We start from the raw sequence: 19,869 nt of genomic DNA on the forward strand, positions 1-19,869 counted from the left end.
GCGTGGCCGGCATTTGCCGGCGAGGCAGACGATTGGACGGTCCGCGGGGCGGCTTCGTCAAATAAAATCCAATCGTTGAGACCAAAGGAATGCGAATCTCCAAGCTTTTTTCCTACCCTTGGTACTACGAGGCGGCGAGCCGCTTACCCTCCTCTTTCTGTCGCTTCCCTGCCCCCTCCTGCGCCCTCCTCGCCGAGGTAGCGCGCCTTCCGTCCGCTCCCCCTCCCGTCCCCTCCCGCCTTTCTCTTTTCCTTTGCTCCTCAAGGGGATGCGCGCAGCGCCGTTTGATGGGAGTATGATTTTATTACGGCATTACCGAGCGAGCCAAACCCCGAATTGCTCGGCTTATAGTCCGTATTATCTCACCTAAGAGGGAAAGAAGGGGTGACGGAGAAACGGAGGGTGGAACGGGCAACGGCGTGGTCGGAAAAAGAGGAGGAGAGGGAAGGGACACGGAGCACCCACCCCTCGGCGCGCGTACTCTTCTTCGGGGGTAAGGCCACTGCCTGCACGTACGTACGGGGTGGCGTTTCGAGAACGCCGGCGACGCCGGGCGGTCGTGGAGAGGGGATTGGGGGGAGAGGGGGAAACGAGTGAGCCACCTATATGCCTTTGTGGGCCTTCATTCGAGGGTTGCATGCTCTCGCGTTGCCGCCGCCACCACTAACCCCCCTTTCCGTGCGTTCGGAAGGCACGCACGCAGGCACTCCAGTTGACATCCCGCTGCCGAAATCGCACGTCCTTGTCGTCGGACGTGAAGAGAGGCTGCGTGCGCGATCATGTGACACGCGCGATCCCGCACGGTGGGATCTTCCGCGACGAGGATCTCGCGGGAAAAGGGGGTCCTGCTTTTTTCCCTCCGAATCGAGTACACGTTGTTGAAAAAAAAAAAAAACACACGACGGCAATTTAATATTTTCGAATATTACTCGAACTGTGCGTGCATACTCGAGTTGCAATGTCAACGTGCATCATGCGATGTCAGCGCGGGCGTTTGACAGTGACATTAAAATAATTATCGCGATTATTCAACGTGTGAAAACTGCTGCCAATCTCCCGAGCATTGAGTCCGAAAAAATCGAGGAAGCGATATACTAAAGTGTGATCAGTGATTTGAAATAGTTTGTGAAGATCGATAATTCAATTGGAAACTATGTATGACGATCTTCGACGATCTCGATTCACTCGCAGATACGTGATGTGATCTCCAATCGAGTTCTACGCGCGAATCTTGAACGAGATGAACGTGGCAATCACTTGTCAATCAGTAAGTACCCAAAACAGTGGTAGATTCAATATCGTCCGAGACTCATGAAGGGAAAATCGGTTAGCCGCAACGTAAGAAATAAAATAGTTGCTAATTTCGCTGATCGGTATCGAACCCGAAGGTCGTTCGATCCTTTCATCGACTAAAGAATCGTCCCGAGGCGACAATTGTAACGGTCAGCGAGCCAAGCAGCCGTGATATGTTCCCCTCGTCAGCGGCGATGCTGAAGAATCTGCAGCAGAGTGCCATGACCTCGCCCTTCCTGATGGAGAACTTGCTCCAGAGCAAGGCATCGTCGGGGACGGACCTCACTAGCTTGACCTTGAACTGGGCGGCGAGTCTGGTGGCGCGACAGCGCGAGAGAGAATGCGAGGCGAGTCTCCGGCTCGTTCGGGACCGATCCTCCCCCAACGACATCGTCCAGGATCATCTGGAGCAACGATCCGGCCCGATCGGCGGACGCGATCGCATTATGATCGATTGCCGGGATCAGCAGAGATCCAGCGGCGGCGGCGGTAGGTCCGGCGAGCGGCCGCACGACCGGATGCAGTTCCTTCAGCGCGAGAAGGAGGTCCTGGACCGGAGCCAGGGCGTGTACGACATGGAGAACGAGAGGATGGACGGGCCGGTGATGGTGGACCGGCTGTGCGCGATGGAGAGGCTCTGCAACGAGAGGATCGACAATCGATCCAATTCCGGCGTCGAGTCCTGCAACTCGAACGTGGACGAGGACCCGATCCCTGGCGCGGAGCTGGACGGTGGTCTTCAGCCGGCCGACAGGGACGAGATGGTGCTGGGGGAGCGGGTTTCCGCGATCGAGATAGACAGACGGTACGATCTTGGATGCAGAAACGTCATGCACACGTCCGATGAGATGACGATCGTATCGGGAGAGAGGGAGGCGGCGGTGACGGCGGCGGCGACAGCGGTCGAGCGTGCCGTCGACAGAATAGGCGAGAGGACCACCGCCTGTTCCTGTGGCGACGAGCAGTGCTCCGGACCGGCGTGCAGGACCATCCAGGAGAAGGAGAAGCCGCAGCTCAAGTTCAGCGTTAGCGCCATCCTCGGCGGTAATCATGACAGGAAGCCGCATCCCGGTAATTCATTGATAAACATTTACCTGGCATATTCGATAGCTGTCCTGGCATTAGTTCCTGAGAAAGTGATGATGAAGGGTTTAATTATTTTGAAGCGGCGTTCCAAGTTAGCGAGATTCTTGTAATTTAAAAAAGAAGGAAAAGATGAGAAAGAAAAGGATTTTTAAGAACAAAAGAAAAATATCGTCAAGTATCGACAAACGTTAGGATAATTGATTTACAAATAAATGACGATAAATGATATATTAGTCGATGCGTCGATTAACGATTTTAAGCTCGGATATTAGAAACAAGAATTTTGTGGTCTATAAAAGAAAGAAACAATAGAAGAAACTTTGGAAAAAAAAGGAAAATTAATTACGAGGCAAAAGAGATTTCACGGTGATTCATTGATAAACATTTGTCTGACATAATCGAGTTGATGGTTATCCTGTTTGCTGAGAGATTGATCGGGGCGGATTTAAGTTTTCAAAACAGCCTCGAGGTTAACGAGATTCTTGCAGTGTAGAAAAGAAAAAAGTAAACAATAGGATTTAAAAAATATTTAAAAAAATATAAATAAGTGCTGTGTGAGATGCATTGGGATAATTTATTGATAATAATGAAAAATATATAGTATTAGTTAATTGATTAAACATTCTAAATTCAGGAGCCACCAAATTTTTATGATCTATGAAAGAAAAGAAAAATTAAACAGAATTGATAAAACACACTTTAGAAAATAGGGGAAAAAATATATTTAAAAAATAAATAATGTAAAAATACAGTGAGAAATGCCGAATTTATTTATCTTGACAGAGTATAATAACTATATGGCATTAATTGATGTGTTCATTAAGCATTATAAATCTAATATTCGGAATCATCATAAAATCATTATCTTTTATGAAAGAGAAGAAAAAAAATGAAAAGCCCCGATAACAGATATTTTAAAAAGAAATGAGGAAAAATTGGTTACGAGACAAAAGATTCCGCGGTAATTCATTAATAAATACTGACAACTGTTTCGATATTGTCCGACGAAATAGTCGAATTTTTTTTGTTCGACATTTTATGACTTTCAATACATTAACCGGAACATGATTTTTAGATCGCGTGCTACTGCTGTTACAAATAACGAAGAAGGATAAATAATTAAATGTACGAGGAAATATAGTTTCAAAAGAGACAACACACATAAATGTATTTATTTTTTTTAATATTATTTTTCGTGCAAGAAATACAGTGGTGATTACATGGAATGTGTTTAGTATGTCCAGTAGTATGTACGTATATGTACGTCTTAAGGTCAACAATCGGCGATTGTATAATCGCAGATTCGCTCTTATCGCCGGAAAGACATTGTCGGGAAGAGTTTCGCGCGGTGATCGGAGAGTGTTGAAACAAAGCTCACCACAAATCAGTGTCGCGAGCAGACTTCTGTCGCCGGTCCCTAAATCTCATCCGCACACCCTCAAGACGAGTCGCGCAGCGTGCGTGCGGGGTTGGAGCGCGCAGGGCGTCAGCTGGCCCGCCACTTACCTTCACCCCAATATTAAGCCCTTACGATTGGTGCCTATAATATTAGACAAGCGGCAGGATTCAATGATGTATTGCCGCGTCGCTTGTCGCGCTTTTCCTCCGTTCTGACCTTCCGTGATTCGTCGCGCCGAATATTTGTCGCTGCAAATTAATGCGAGAGGATACGAAAAAAAACAAGATGCCTAATGGTACAATTATGATGCTGGTATATTTAGCAGTAATAATGCAAAAATTTATAATTTACAACAAGAACAAAAAGTATTGATAGTAACATAATGAAATAATACTGTTCTACATTTCGAATTGTAACTGATTTAAAAACATCTTATTAAAATATTACTGTAGATAATTAGAATTAATCGGGATAATTGTGACAGTAATATAACGCCACGAAAGTTATTCTCGTTATCACTATATCTAGCTGTGATGCTTTTCCGGTTAATTTTATTTTTGCAAATTCATGTTTATCACATTGTTTCTCAATCCCAAAGTTCACAGTCCCCGATTCTTTTAACCGAAAAAGTCGATTTTCCTCCGTCACCTCGATTACGAGAAAAACTGTTACAGATTACAGGTCGTTCCGCGCGAAGGTTACAATGCCGTCCCGTCATTCGCAGGGCATCCCCGAACATTTCGCGAGGGTCCGGCGGACCCTCGCATCGCATATACATATACACGCCGGTCTTCGGCCGGCGTGTCCTCATTGTCACTCTTTCCTCCGAACACCCCACTCACCCCCGTCTCTCCCACGTTCATGATTGACACGAGTCGATAAAGACCGTGTGCGCGCGCGATAAACGCGCGTAGACGTATTAGATGCATAAACTGTGCGCAAGAGAGAAAAGAGAAAGAGAGAGAGAGTTCTCGCGCGAGGGAAGCGAGGGGCCGGGCGGAAGAGGAGGGAAGAGATCGCGTGTGGGGCTCCACGAAAGTGGAGAGAGTCGAATGTTGCAATTTAACATCGGGCGAATTGCACGCATCTGCCGGCAGAAGGATACGCGGGGGTGGTAAAGGGGACATCGCGCGTACGGGAGAAGGGAGAGGGAGAGAGGGCCCGAGCAGGGGTGGCAATGGGGAAATTCGGTGCGTTCGAGATACGCCGCGGCAGGGAGGGAGGGAGGGAGAGGGAGTTTCGTGCGTTTGTCGGATAGCGGATGCATTGACCGTGCCACGTGCATGTGTTACATCCCCCTTCGTTCCCCGCGCGTACCGACCGAGACCGCACCCCTCTTTCTCCCTCCCTCCCTCCCTCCTGCCGACCTCTCACCGCGAATAGACCCTCCAGCATCCACCGGGAACGCGGTACCCGCCGTCCTCCCACTGTCCTTCCCCTCTCTCCCGTCTCCTCCTCCTTCTCCTCCTTCTCGCGTATACATCCTCGCCTCTGCTCCTGCTCCCCACCGTACCCCGGTGGTAACCAACCCCCCTCCCCCCTCCGCGGGCTTGTACGTCATGTCGAAATGTTGTAAAATAATTGCGCGAAAAAGTGATTGGCAACAAACTCGAAATTCATCGACGAGAGACGCGAGGGCCGCTCGCGGCGGGACGGGAATTTGGGTGAGGGGGCCGCGAGGGAGTAGGGCGGGTTGAAACTGCGACGGATGATCCAGCGCGCGGGGACGCGCGCGGGGGGCCGGTGTCTGACGGGCGAGCGACGTTGAATTTCGAATAGCATTTTCACCAATCGTCCCGCGATTTACCGCCCTCCCTTCCCTACCCCTCCTCCTCTCTCGCGTTCACCCCCTCTCCCGCCTCCTCCGCCTCCCCCGTTCCCACGCGAGCCGCCACTCGCGGCCCATGTTTTTTGTTGCGTATCGCAACGATTATTGATATTTTTCGATATCGACTGTGTGTCGAGCACGACGGACTTGGTTTTAATACGCATATCTGCCGTGGAAAAAACGTCACATTTTATTCGTCGGTTAAATAAGGGAGTTAAAAAAGGAACGACAGAAAGCTCGAAGGAGGAAAAATCAACCGTGGATGATTCTGATTCAGAATACTAAAAGTCAGATGTGGTGAATGTTTACCTGTATCGAGTTATATTTAGCGAAAGTCGACGAAGTGTTGGCGTAAAATCATCGACGTCGGTATTGTTAATTTTTACTAAATATATCCCGATCAAATATAACACTTGTGCCATTCGTAACGGGAGGAGAAAAAAATCAGGATTTATTATTTGCGTCATCGAGAAATGAGACTGCGAAGTGAGATTGAGAAGTGACGTGTAATGAATATGAGGTATAGCTGTTTAATGTAGAGATGCAGCAATTTTCAGATGCACGTCAATGTCATAAACGTCATTGTAAACGTGGAAATCAATCGGGATGAATGTTTCACATTATACGTAAGGCTCATGAAAATTAGATTGGGAGAGAGTAAACGTTTCTCTATTATCAAATCGCGTCACGTCAAATTCTGCGTTATTCCCTTCACGGTCGATCAACCGCTCACAAGATCCCAAAAAAATGTTTCGGATCCTCGTGAAAAATCGGCTCGCCAAGCCTATCCTAAGACAAACACGCTTACTCCGCGAAGGAAACGGGGCATCGTCGTGTGTGCCGCTCCGTAAACGAGCAGTCTTCTCCCCCCTATTTACGAGGCGGAGACCTGCAGCGCGGTATATCTAGTTAATAATGCATCCCTGACCGTAATCCGAAAGAATAACCAGCGAATATATGTTGTAACCTCGTAACCTAAGGCCCGTGAGGGGGCTGCTTAAGCCCAGCGTACAAAAAAAAGGACGAGGGCGAGAGGGGGCCCCATCACAACTGTAACAACACGCGAGGGCCGTCCGGAGTTTCTCGAGACCGCAGACAGGAGGTTTAATCTCACGTGACGCGAAAGAGAGAGATAGAGAGAGAGAGAGAGAGAGAGAGAGAGAGAGAGAGAGAGAGAGAGAGAGAGAGAGAGAGAGAGAGAGAGAGAGAGGGCGCGGTAGCGGTAAGAACCGTCGGGGCGGAAAAGGGGGGGGACCGAAGGGACTGACTGTCGTGTCGGGTAGGTGGGGCGGCTTAAAAAACTATTCCCATTCAGTGTTTCCGTTGGCGGCTAAGCCCGGTTATTAGACCGTCGCGGCTAAGCAGCGCGCTTCTCTCATTGGCCGGCTACGAAAACAACGATAAAAGGCGATGAGTATTTTATGGGGTACAGCGCGATGGCACAATAGGACGCCGTGTATGGGCCATTGTCAGGGCATTGTCTGGTTGAAGGCGAGCTCTCTCTTTCTCTCTCTCTCTCTTTCTTTCTTATTGGCTTTTTTTCTCTCTTTTCCTCCCTTTCTTTCTCGCCCTTTCTCTTTCTTTCCACTTCGGCCTAGAGCCTCCATTATTTCATTATTTTCAAACACGTCACTTTTTTAGCGAGACGTTCTCTCTTTTTTTCTTTCGTTTTCTCTCTTGCTCTCTTTTTCTCTCCCCCTTTCTGGGCGTGGCGAGGCAATGTTGCAAAAAAACATGTTCAAAATCGCACAGTCGAGACTGGCCCTCTTAGGCGCATTATTAATGTGGGTAGAATTCGCCCTAGTGGAGGGTGAAATCTCATCGGGGGCAAGGCTGGAGAGTCGACCAATTTTTCTTTCATGTCCGCACTTTGTGTCCTCGAGATGGTACGCGTCAGGGAACATAGTTAACTTTTGTGTTATCAGTGAATTTATTGCCGGGGGATGCGCGAAGGTATCGTTGTGCGACAGTGAGGAATTGTTAACCGAGAGATTTTATTAAATTACGCGTACATATACATAAATGAAGAGAAGAAGAAAAAGAGAGGAGATTTATAAAATTATTAAATTAATGTTAACATATTAATAATTATGATATAAAGTTTTATTATTTTATTTTTTATTTTTAAGTTTTTTTTCTATATTTTTTCTGTGTCAAACAATATCATTCAATTTTTTGTTAATTAACGAAATTAACATTTTTTCCTAAATAATGTTTGCTTGAAACTAAATAAAAAATAAATTTTGCTATTCAGTGACTGACGATTAATTCAAATTTTTATTTTTAAATAAAAATGTTCATTTCCTTGAAAATTCTTTTTAATTTTAGCATTTAGTAATAATGTAAAAAACGAAATAAGTTATATAACATCTATAGCGGTTACGTTAATTAAATAAAAGTTATTTTAAAAAACAATTCCAGTAGTAACGATTCCATATAATACTAATAGATATATACATATATATATTTCTAAAACCAGATATATAAATATTAATAGGAATCTTATAATCATATACTAACAATGTATAGCAGAATTTCCCTCTTGATTCCATTATTTTTGTTATAAAAATATGAATTGTCAGCAAAATTTCGTGTAAAGAAACGTAACGCACATAAGCAAATGATACGTCCACACGGTTGCATTGCGTTTTACGACGTATAATAAGAGAGATATCCGAGGCAGTCGGTCGCACGAATGTCTGGCTATTTACCTCGGCCGGAGGTGTTGAAGCGTGCGCCGACAAGAGATCGGGCTCAGCCTGGAGCAGTTAAGGAGGGTTTTAGTCTCGGGGGTGTCGGCCCGAATTATGCAACACGAAGGAATACGGCGACTTAGGTATTCGCTCGCACGTAAATCCGCCACCCCCGGGCACATTTCACCGTGAAACACAGCCGGGGCGCGTTCCATATTTAATCGCCCGGCGGTTAATTTACGTCTCCGTATCTGGAAGCATCGAAACTCTCGCGGAAAACCGAGCCTAGCGTCAATATAAATATTTTTACGGAGTATCATCGATGAAGTCACGTCGTACGCAATTTATTGAATTATTTCGCTAATCGATAACATAACGCTAATTGCGCACATCTTTTGGCTACAGTTAGAAACAAATTGGAATATTGCGCAGAACTTGTGACGATACCATACGGAAAAATGAATGAAGCCGAAGGGAGATAATAGTAACTTTTCGAGTTTGATCTTATATTGAAGCATGGAACATTTTGTCTGTGTGCGCAGATAATTTTCAAGGGCTTCCGCCGGAAGCGATACCCGCCTTCCTGCAAAATCTGCAAAATTCGGCGGGCTACAATATCGCCAAGCCGATCGCGAGGCCGGCGGCTTATCACCCTTATCACAGGCCGAGTCATCAACCACCACAACGACACTTACCACCGAACGCTCATCACACGCTGCAACAACTGTTCTACAGAGGTCCATATTTGACAGGTAAGAAACTTGCATATATAATTACGCGAACAACCGTGACGTGGACAGTATGAAGTAGCACAAGTTCAGCTTACCCCTTTCGCGTTTTGGAACGACTAAGATATTTTTTAATCGGTACCCCCCCTTCCCTTACACAGCTCGATATATATGTATGTATATAGATAAATATTATGTATATTGCGTATTGATATTCGCAATTTTCGCGTATTCATTATTTTGTAGCCGCAATACTCCACGTGCAGTTAATAAACAAGCGCGCGCGGACGGACGAGAGACGCGGAAACACGGGCCCGAACGAAACGTTAAAAACCGAAACTTCCGCATATGGCGCCAGGCTGCGAGCGCGCGCGCGGCCACGTGCGCGGGGGCCGCGCACACACGCCGGGGTTTATCGAATATCTTGTTATAGGTAGGCTCGTATGGGACATGGAGTGCATATGAAGTGCAGTGAAAGCACTACCATATTATGTACATACTCCGCCACAAGGCAAAATGCACGCATGCAACAAGTGCGTGCAAATATCATCGGTGCAGATAATACCATCATGCTCAGCTTGGCAATATCGCGCAGACACGATCTGGAGATTCAATTGCCCGATCTGTTATTAGATGACTTTGATACAATTCGCTATCGAGCGAATCAAGCGCGCCCGCTCCTCCGCGCGCGAGTAATGCGATGTTTGAACGATTTTTCTTTCTTTCCGCGTAACGTTTTCACGCACTCCTCGCACATTTTCTTACTCGATATTCTTTACGTCTTTTCGTGAAACGGATTTCCAAAGTTCCCGATAAGCTAAAAATTTTTATTGTTAGAAACAGCAAGGTATATATATATATATAGAAAAGAGAAACTTGATCTTTGTTTTGAAAAATATTTAAGTGTCTTCTTTAAAATTTGTAAATGCGGATAGGTTTCTTCGTCCACACGATAACATTGTGTATTTTTTTTTATTTTCTTTTGATTATATGATTTAATAAAAACAATTTTTTTAATCCAAAAGCGTTACGATAATAGTTTTTGTTTGCAACTTTTAATTCAAATTTTTCGAAGTTGTAATGTAATGGAAACATTTCTGTAGATTACGAGATCTTATCAAACATAAAAGTGCTACAACGAATGATTTTTTTTGTCTTTGAACTTTTCTTTATTGAGCCATATAGTATACCATATCGTACATACGTTTTTCGTTATGTACCTCTAAATTTTGTTTATCGATGTTGACGCCACTTTTTCTTTCTCGAGCGAACTGATCATAAAGTACAAGTAACATCGAAGTGCTATAATAAATGCTATGATAAATTTAGCAAAATGTGTACATCAAACGCGTTATGTTCTTCTTGTTAACAGTCGCTGGTTCCGGGACCGGAACCCATCACCCCGGTACGCCCGGTGGAGGCGCCGTGTTTCCGGGGACCATTCAGGGCAGCATCGGCGATTTTTCTGGGACCGGTCTGGTCTTTCCATGGGCGACGAACGCGCGCGGAAAGCCACGCCGGGGGATGATGAGGAGAGCCGTTTTCTCGGATCTCCAGCGACGCGGACTCGAGAAGAGGTTCCAGATACAAAAGTACATCAGCAAGCCGGATCGCAAGAAGCTCGCTGAGAAACTGGGTCTCAAGGATTCGCAGGTATGCATAATCGTGATCCAAGGAAATTCTCTCTTTTTTTTTTGTTGGAATACTCGAGAGGCGGAACATTTTCAATATTCGTCGAGTATAATTCGGACGTTCGAGTACTCGAGAATAATAATTGAAATGTATCGTTACACCATTGTCCGACTTGCACCGTTATCCCGTTGCAGTATTCCAGTACCGGCAATTTTTAATCGGCAAAACCGATTTAATCACGTAGATTCAATTCGCAACATTTTTACACTCGCAAATTTCGACGGATTTACAATTGCGGCGAGACGCAATTATTTACCTATACTTCTCGCGCCGACGCGGTTTTCCGCACGCGCGCAAATCAATGGCATATCAATTATAGCGCGCATCGAAGCGCATAATTCGATTCCTTGTGATCCAGAATCCTCGCTCTCGATAATCGCATCAGGCATGTCATATGCAGGCAGATTTGCATACGCGATGATAGGCGGATGTGCTCGCGTTGTATTACAATCGAGAGGCTGCGCCGTGAGCATTAGAGACGGCACACGGTGTTTAATCCCGTGCTTAATGATCTCCTCGGCGCAATAGTAGTTCAAGCTAATCCGCGCAAACGTGCTAATCCAAACCGTAATTAAACCAGGAAATTCGCTGACGCAGATCTAACGAAAAAAAAAAAAAGAAAAGATTGTATCATTAATAGTCGATAGACTGCCGCGCAACTCCGTTTATATTTATTAGCTTTCTCTCTCGCGATCAGTTCTAAATTTAATTATATCATTTCTAGTGACCTTCGAAGAATTATTTTGATGTATGAACAGCGATTGTGTTCATTTCTCGATATAGAATCGATAGACGCAATCGCATTCATTCTAATTTGCGTCGCTTGCGTCATTGATAGTTTTCACCAGCCCTTCACGTCTTTCGTGAATCGAGTTTCAAATCCGATTATACAGATTTCACGCGACTTCCGGGTAATTAGGTCGACGAGGTCGAGTCTCTTGAAAGGAATATAGTGATTCTCGGGATGACTCCCGGCGCGAGAGATAATCACACCGGGTTCCCGATAACGGGCCGGCATAATCGGGCAGTTAGGCGCGTGCAAGACGCGGGAAGGTGGTACGCGGCGAATATATATATTATGCTTAATGAGGGCACTAATTGTCGCTCTAACGAAGTACGAGCTCCGCCGCCGTACTCTCTCTCTCTCTCTCTCTCTTTCTCTCTCTCGCGATTCCATTCGGGACAGGCTGATAGAGACTAATGCTCGATTTTGTCGAATGCAAAATCGCCTATCGCGCGAGTACCGCGCGAGCGAGGCGACGTGTAAACGTGTGCGATGTGCCTAATTGCACGACCACCGATTTCAAGAACGATCGGGCAGTCGTAGCCCATTAAGTCTCAGTATAATAATAATTATGTACCTCGCCGTTTCGCGTAATTAACTCTGCTTAATTAGCTTCGCGATTAATTATACTAATCGTGAAAGAGCTGTCAGGAGAGACAAACGTGATGTCACTTCCGTCTTCCGCTGCTAGCTATAAGTGTGTCTAACTTACTTATAAGATGTTTAACTAATATTTAAAGCGTATAAATTAATATTAAATGAAAGCATTAATTATATATTTGGCATTGTGGAGGTATTAAGTATATCTGTTGCTGTTAGAGAATGACAATTATAATTGTATCAGATAGAAAATGAAATTTCTCGGACATTCTATTCTATTTCTCAGCTATTCTATTTCATATTTAATTCTATGTAAGTTCGCGGGAGGATAATTCTATGTCTCTGTTGCCTGGAATATTATTTTTCGGGGCAGCTCGGAAACGTCAATAAACACTTTACGTTCGCTCATTCGTTTATTCAAATACGGACGATTTGGGAACGACGCGTCGCGACGCGCGGAATCGGAATAAAAACCTCGATGGCCGCGTTTGGCTGCCGCCGCGGACATTCGCGCGCCCGCCTGAAAACGACCGAGCCGCGCTCATGAAATCGAATGAAACTAACTCAGCGGCGCGCCATTTCCGGATATCGTTTAGTTCCATTAGCGTCACGCCGAGCGGTCTCACATGTAGCGGCGGCGTGCTACGCTATACGTTGCATATATACATATACCTACGTGCGCGACTAATGAACTGGCATCGCCCGATTAACCCCGTATACCGTGGGGGATATTACGTGCCTGGGTCCCTTCCTCTGTTACACACTGAGCTACGCTCGCTCTTTCTTCGCGTACGTCAACGCGATACGTCGATACCGCCCGTGATCTGCCCGCGATATGCATGGCACATATATGTAAAACGCACGCCTGCAAGTCGATATTACTTGAAGGTGCGCGGCTCTTTATCCGAGATAATTAAGTTTGCTCTGTAACACGCGTTAAGCGGAGAATTACAGATCTCGTTGCTTAATCCTGAGATTGTTACTGACGTTCTTGAAGAGAAAGATGGAAAGATGTATACCAAAGATAATAATTGAAGGATTTGATATGACGAAAGAAATAAAATCGAGGATAAAAATATGTGTCAAAATATATCAAATATATCAATAATCTGCAAAGATTACTTTTTAAACAGCAAATTGTGTTTTTAGGATGATGAATCTTATAAATTGTGTATTTCTCATTCTTTTATGTAAACGAAAAATAATGTCTGGCTATATAAGTGAAAAAGAGAAATAATAGAAGAATAATTGACATATAAACTATATTATATATTTAACAGATATTTGCTTTAAAAAAGCTAATGAAATCTGGACGAGATAATAAATTGATTCAGTGTACAAATTTTTAAAATTTTATATAATTATCGCTTTGTATGAGATCGAAATGTTGACGTGACAAAATTGAATAAACAAAAAGCGATATTTTAGTTGAACAAATGACAATCGGTGATGTGGGAGAAAAAAGTAACGGTAAAAAAGTTATTTTATCATAAAGAAGAATATTATAAATATTATAATTTTAACAGACATTATTTGCTTTGTAATTTTAAATATTATATAATTTGTGTCAGTTTTCAGAATAGACTAGATTTCGTTTTGGATTTCATATAATTTGATATTGTATATTTTGATATACGTATATGTTTGTATTTTATATACGCGTGTATTCTGTTGCTTTTCAAATATTTTTCTTCAATTATACAGCACATAAAATTAAATGGAATATCTGCTTTGAATCCCGACAGAGATTGTAGATTATAAATCTATCATGTAATATATACATATATAAATCATCTGAAGTGGATTTTAAGGAGAGACACAGACAGTAATTTCCCAGGTAAACTGATTCGTCGTTCAGAAATTAAAATCTTCCTTTTTTTAAGTCCTAAATATAATTACCGTTTCGAGATCGAGATGTTACTGGCGGACGTGAGAATATCGGGCAAACAAGAAGCGGCTTCTGGCCGGATGAATGGTGGTCGCCGGTGAATATATACGAGAGAGCAAGAAAGACAACGGGGCGCGGCGCTCGAGGAAGGGATACACGGGCGGCGAGGACTGTGTAGGGATATATTCTCATGTATAATTCACACCTCGAGCGCCATGCTTTCACCGCCATTGGTCGAGGCTCACTCTGTCGCTGGTTTTACGAGAAAATCTAAGGATCAAGCGCGCACATATACACACGGAGACCGCGGGCGCGTACACGGGGGGAAGGGGGGCCAAGAAGAGAGTGAATTGACGTTTCTTGCGGTTCCGCAATCCGCATACAAAAGCTGATTTTGCGCCCTTCTTCCGGCCGCGCCTCCCCTCCCGCCGCCGTCGTTGAGCGATCGCGAACAACGTGATAAGAATCCAGCGGGTATATATTCGCGGTGAATATACTCGCCCGGCGAAATCTGCGTCTCGTAAACGCGGCGTATTGTTGCAACCGGATTCTTAAATCTACGATTAAATATTTATATGTGTCGATACGCTTCTGATCTTTGAATATTTCTTATATTCAAAGGATGCTCGCACATTAACACACATTGCGGCACATTAATAATATTTTCCTTTTCCTTCCTTTGTCTTTTTTTTCTATCCCATAACAATCAAATTCTAGGGATTTTATCCTTCTATCAAATACGCGAAGCGTCGCAAAGTGGGGGGGGGAGGGGATTACGATCTTCCGATTCCGGAACAAATAATCTCGTCAAAAGTGTACCGAGCGAAACGGCAATTTCGATTACCCGATTCCAATGAAATGATACTTCGGCGCCGCGACGCGATTCAGCTTCGTAAGTACATATCGAACGTGATCCCGTCGTTAAAAGCAATTGAACTTCGACTGAACGCACCCGCAATATCTCTAACATTACTTTTTATCGCGCGCGCGCGCGCGCGCGAGCGAGGGGGAAACTTTTCCCAACTTTATTAGAGGGTGTTTCCGGGCTCGAGAGAGTTCCTGCGATTTGAGAATTGCGATTCTGCGCACTCGTTGGCCGGCTATCTAATATCACGGTTCGCCACACGAACACCCATAAAAGCGATTATTGTCCAATGATAGTTTTTTCTCTCTGCCCTTCGCTCTACCTCCGTCTTTTTCTGCCTCTCTCTCTCTTTCTTTCTCTCCCTCTCTCTCTATCCCCCTCTCTCTCTTTCTCTCTCTCCGTTCTTCTCGATGTCTCTTAATAGCGGCGAAGTGTTGGTAGCAGATGCCGAATTTCACGTCTCCCTTAATGTACCGAGCGCGAGAGCGATAATACTGCTATCGGAACTTCCGTCTCGGTATTGCAGTCTAAGTTATCGAGCTATCGACGTGTCGGATGCGTGTCGAAGTGGCATTGTTATCGCCACCGTTTGCCCATTATCGCGTCGTTACGTGTATAGCTGCGCCCTTTGCAATACACGGATTATTTATAAAGCATCTCGAAGCTCTGAAAACCACAAGAATATCTGTAACAATTTTTAGTTGACGCTTAACGGCGGCGCTATACAATTTTCCTCCGTTTTCTGCCAATTAGGTTTTTTGTTATCAAAATAGTCTCTTCTTAAACATGACGTTCCTGTAGTTTCTGAACACAGATGTGAGTTTCGAAAATTACTTCGAATTATATTGTATCTCGAATTCTCCGCCCGGACCCATGAATCTTTTTTCGAATTTAATTAAGGACTTGCGGTGCCACGGGTGGATGATAATAATAAAGCTTTTCCGAGGGTAATCTGGTACTTTGAGGGGCGGGCAAGATACAGCGGGTAGAGAGGAGGGAACTGGTGGGGAGGGATGGATGAGAGAGGTGCCATTTCACACAGGTTCGAGGCTTCACTACAGTTTATGACGAGGGTGGGTTTAAGAGGAACGTTGAGGGTTAAAGGGGGATAACTAAAGTAATTAGTGATGGTGAGCGAGAGCCAACCCCTTTCTTGGCTATGCCTACACCCTTATCCTTCTCAGCGCCTTTAACGAGATGAAGATGTTGATTTATCACGGAAGCCTGGCTCTTCAGAAACCACGAAGGCTCATTTTTGTTTTATATGTATTAGATGATTAATATTGTATATCACATATTTTTTGTACATTGTGTATACATGATATAATTTTATTATTTTTTGCATATCTATAATTTTTTTATAATGACATATGGCAAGGCCATAGTACACCGAATAAGAGAGATTTCGTAAAATTTACTTTAAATGGAATTTTGCATCTCCAGTAGACTTTGCAAATTTTAAACCTCTACTCCGCTCTGAATTCTTCATATATCTCGCTTTCAAGAGATATTTAAGATACTTGAAAAATCTATAATTTTCTAAATATTTAACGAAGTGAACGAGAATAAATTAGAAGAATCCGTGACATGTTATAATGAAGATATTAGCAACTAAGAACAGGCTCGACTACGCTTGAAGATTTTAAGAAATTAAGAAACGTACGCGATGCCGGGAAAAATTAAGAGATGTAGCTTTTCATTTCCGCCTTGCGGAATATTGAGACAGCGGCGCGCACAGCGTTTTGTCAGAATCGCTCTCGCGTCGCCTGTAGGTAGAACTCATCAACGCCGTCAACCTTAAATTATCTGGAATTATGAGGAGGCCGGCCACTTTTATGCCCGGGACGTCTCCGTTATGTCGGATCTACTGACGGAAACGACGGAAAAATTAAAGAGAGCCCCCGAGGCTTGTTATCTTTTTAATAATCAGAACCGACGGGCACGCGGGGGCGGCGGCGGCGGCGGTTTCCCTTCTTCTTACAAGTTGCCAGAGCTGTCAGAATCACGCCGCGAGCTTAATTCGCGATATAAAAGCACGGATCCTAGTTGCGCCCGGCACCGATTATTTCACGGAACTTGCCCGACGTCGCCCGACTCCGGGCAAGTCTCGTTATTCGTGTATAGCAAACATTGCCGAGTTCTTTTAAGCTTCCACGTCATATTACGTCCCTCGGCTTAGCGCGACTGAATTATACGACTGACGTGGTAACGTTCCGCAGAAATTAGAATTAACGCATCTCTTTCCGCTCGCATCTCGATATATCCCGAGCTTGGAAAAAGAGAGTAACGCGTCGTCAAAGTTCTATCTGTGTCTTATTTGAAGTCGCCGTCTTTTTGAACTTTGCAAGTTTTAGATCGCCTTCTTCGAAGACGGCCTAATCTAATCGAGGGTCGTACAATGCCCGCGATTTTGCGCCGAGATATTCTCAAGCACTAAATTAAATCCCGACGAGATCCTTATCCGATCTTTTCATTTCTTCATCTTGGTTGTCGTAGGGCGAGTGTCCCGCTCAGATCCGCGAATTATATTAAAGAATAGGGGAAAAACGATTCCAGCCTCATGCTACTGGCAGCCTATTTAATACCCGCGAAAGAAAATACTAAGGATTCCGCGTATAAGACGGTGTAGTGGAATCTTTTCTTTCGCGTGTAAAATGGGAGACAATTTTAAATTGCAGGCAACTGTCGAGCGGTTTAGCCCGATAAGGATAGTTATAATAATAATTTGTTAACTTCAGCTTACATGCCGAGAAGTGCGGACTTGGGTTACAAAATTACTTAACACACTCGTACCGTCCATGTATCGTACTTCATACTACTTATTCTTCCTTACTCTAAACAGTCTCTTTCTCTCTCCACAATTTCCCTTTTAAACAGTTGATCATTCCATATATTTTTTCTCTTTTATTTCTACTAATTCCAACAAACTAATCCTTGGTCGTATCACATTCCTCTACATAATGTCTAATATAATCCCTTCCTTGTCCGCAGAACATACACATAACGTTTCGATAAGGATAGTTAATTTATTTGTCAAATAGACGCGCGAAATACATTGAATAACGTTAAATGCATTCAGTGACACGGGAAAGATCTTTCGCAGCGAATCAACTCAAATCGGGAAACGAATCGGGAAATTGCGAGCGCGATGAATTTGAGCGGCGCTTAATTTATTATCGCGACGGGAGGCGGGAGAGGTAAACGCTCTCTTCAATTCAATTTCCACGCCGCCGGTCTCGCAGATCGTCCTTTCCCACGGGACTGACGTTGACACGTTAGATAGATCGGCCATTAGGTTTGGCGTTTCAAGAGGAGGATATCGAGTTTCCCGGATTCCGTCGGTCAAATCAATTTGTAGCCATTAGGTCCGCCGTTGATTCGAGTTTGCCTTGGCAAGCTTTTACGAGAGAGCAATCTCACCGCCGGCCGTCGCGGCTCACCGTCGGCCGGGAGCTGACCCGAGGAGAGCTAGCCCGACCTACTGTATTTGCACAAACGTCGAACCTCGCAGACGGAGAGATATGTACGTTTGATGTCCGTCGCGAAGAACCTCTGTTCTTCGTGTATCCACTTACAAGATACACACCGGCTACGCGATAACGCGAACTTACAGGATCGACGATCTGTCTTCATAGAGCGTCGCTCTTGGCTATTCAAGTCCTTCGATATAACTTTTTGCCGAGAGACGTAACGTAGCCGTATCAGGAATTTTTTCATATGCGACACGCAAACTATTTTAATTTCTTCTTATAAAATTAATATAATTTTACGTACATGTATAAAAGATAACATTTTTATTTTAAATATATGTATATAAGATAAAAGTAAAAATTAATATAGTACATATAATTTTATCCTTGCACATATTATGGTAAGTTTTTGAATATTTAATTCCGAATTTTTTTTTAAGGAACTGGAAAAATTTGAAATAAACTGTATAAGGATTTAAAACAGTATCGTTGTTAAATAAAGCAGCTTAAGAATTATTCTTAAGAATTGTTCTGCGATATTTCCGGGAGACACAAAAATTCTCCCTCTGAGTCGGTTGATTCTTCCCCCGCGTCTGCGAGAGTTTCACGTTTATCTCTCTACGTGATAATAGCTCGGCTTTTCTTATTCTGTTATTCGCCTAGCTATTTTTTCTAGTCGTTCCTCGAGTACGCGTCAAGTCTGCCGGAAGTCCATTTGTCTTGATCGCGGGTGGATCAAAGTCTAGCGAAGGACGACGGCTATGACGTTACCCTAATCGCTCCGGCTACAATCTGCCGCGGATATTAAAAACAAAGGCCTGCCTCTCGCAGAGCATAACATGAATATAACGCCGCGCAATATCTTACGGGCTTTAAGCTCTTCGGCTTAGCCCGTGGACCTTCATGCATTATGGATTTTACTTTGAGAGAGCGCCGCTGCCCCCCGCCGCCCCTTTCTGCCCGTCCCCTTTCCCTCGCTCTCGCTCGCGCCGGAGGCGGACGCGGGAGCTAAGAAACCATGAATATACAATACCGCGGTATATGCATATAGATCTCGTCTTTGAGAATCAACTTTAATCACTCACGGCGAACGCGCCGGTAAAATCGAAAGCCGAGGGATCGATGACTCCGACGGCGATAGCGAAGCGCTTCGTTCTCAACCCCGTCTTTCCGCCTGCGAAGATGCAAATATGCGAGCTCAATGCAAGTTGTAGATATTTATAATGAAAATCGATTTTAGTACACTGGGGACCGTCCCGGAACTGTTTCGCTCACTCGATGAGTTTGGGGAGGCAGGCTTGCCGAATTTTACGTTATTTGCGAATTGACTCGAGATTTGATGAATAACGTTTTGTTAATTGGTTGAACTTTCGAAGCTTGTATAACATGAGAAAAAGCATCCTTATAGTACAAAAGATTTTGGCGCTTTGATATTTTATTTTGATACTAAAATTTATGTCTTTAATTTTCTGAAGAAATGCGACTATTTTACCGATTGGTTTAATATAGATTTAAACGTGTTCTTTTCGGCATTTAGAAATAA

At 44.2% G+C, this 19,869-nt stretch overlaps 1 protein-coding gene across 2 annotated transcripts in view; it reads left to right on the forward strand.

Annotated features, from left to right (window-relative positions):
* Positions 1-620: 620 nt before the first annotated feature.
* Dbx (homeobox protein Dbx) overlaps positions 621-19,869 on the forward strand; it is a 32,926-nt gene continuing 13,677 nt past the window's right edge. For both annotated transcript variants that reach the window (XR_013256563.1, XM_077403680.1), the window contains exons 1-3: positions 621-2,364; positions 8,842-9,051; positions 10,400-10,680. Coding sequence is in view for 1 of the 2 variants with exons in the window: in XM_077403680.1 (XP_077259806.1) it covers positions 1,467-2,364; positions 8,842-9,051; positions 10,400-10,680 (1,389 nt within the window). In the remaining variant the exon portion in view is untranslated. The remainder of the gene's footprint in view (positions 2,365-8,841; positions 9,052-10,399; positions 10,681-19,869) is intronic.

Source organism: Temnothorax americanus, unplaced genomic scaffold (genome assembly GCF_048541705.1).
Source record: "Temnothorax americanus isolate GAGA-0224 unplaced genomic scaffold, ASM4854170v1 Scaffold18, whole genome shotgun sequence".
NCBI classification, from domain to species: Eukaryota; Metazoa; Arthropoda; class Insecta; order Hymenoptera; family Formicidae; genus Temnothorax; species Temnothorax americanus.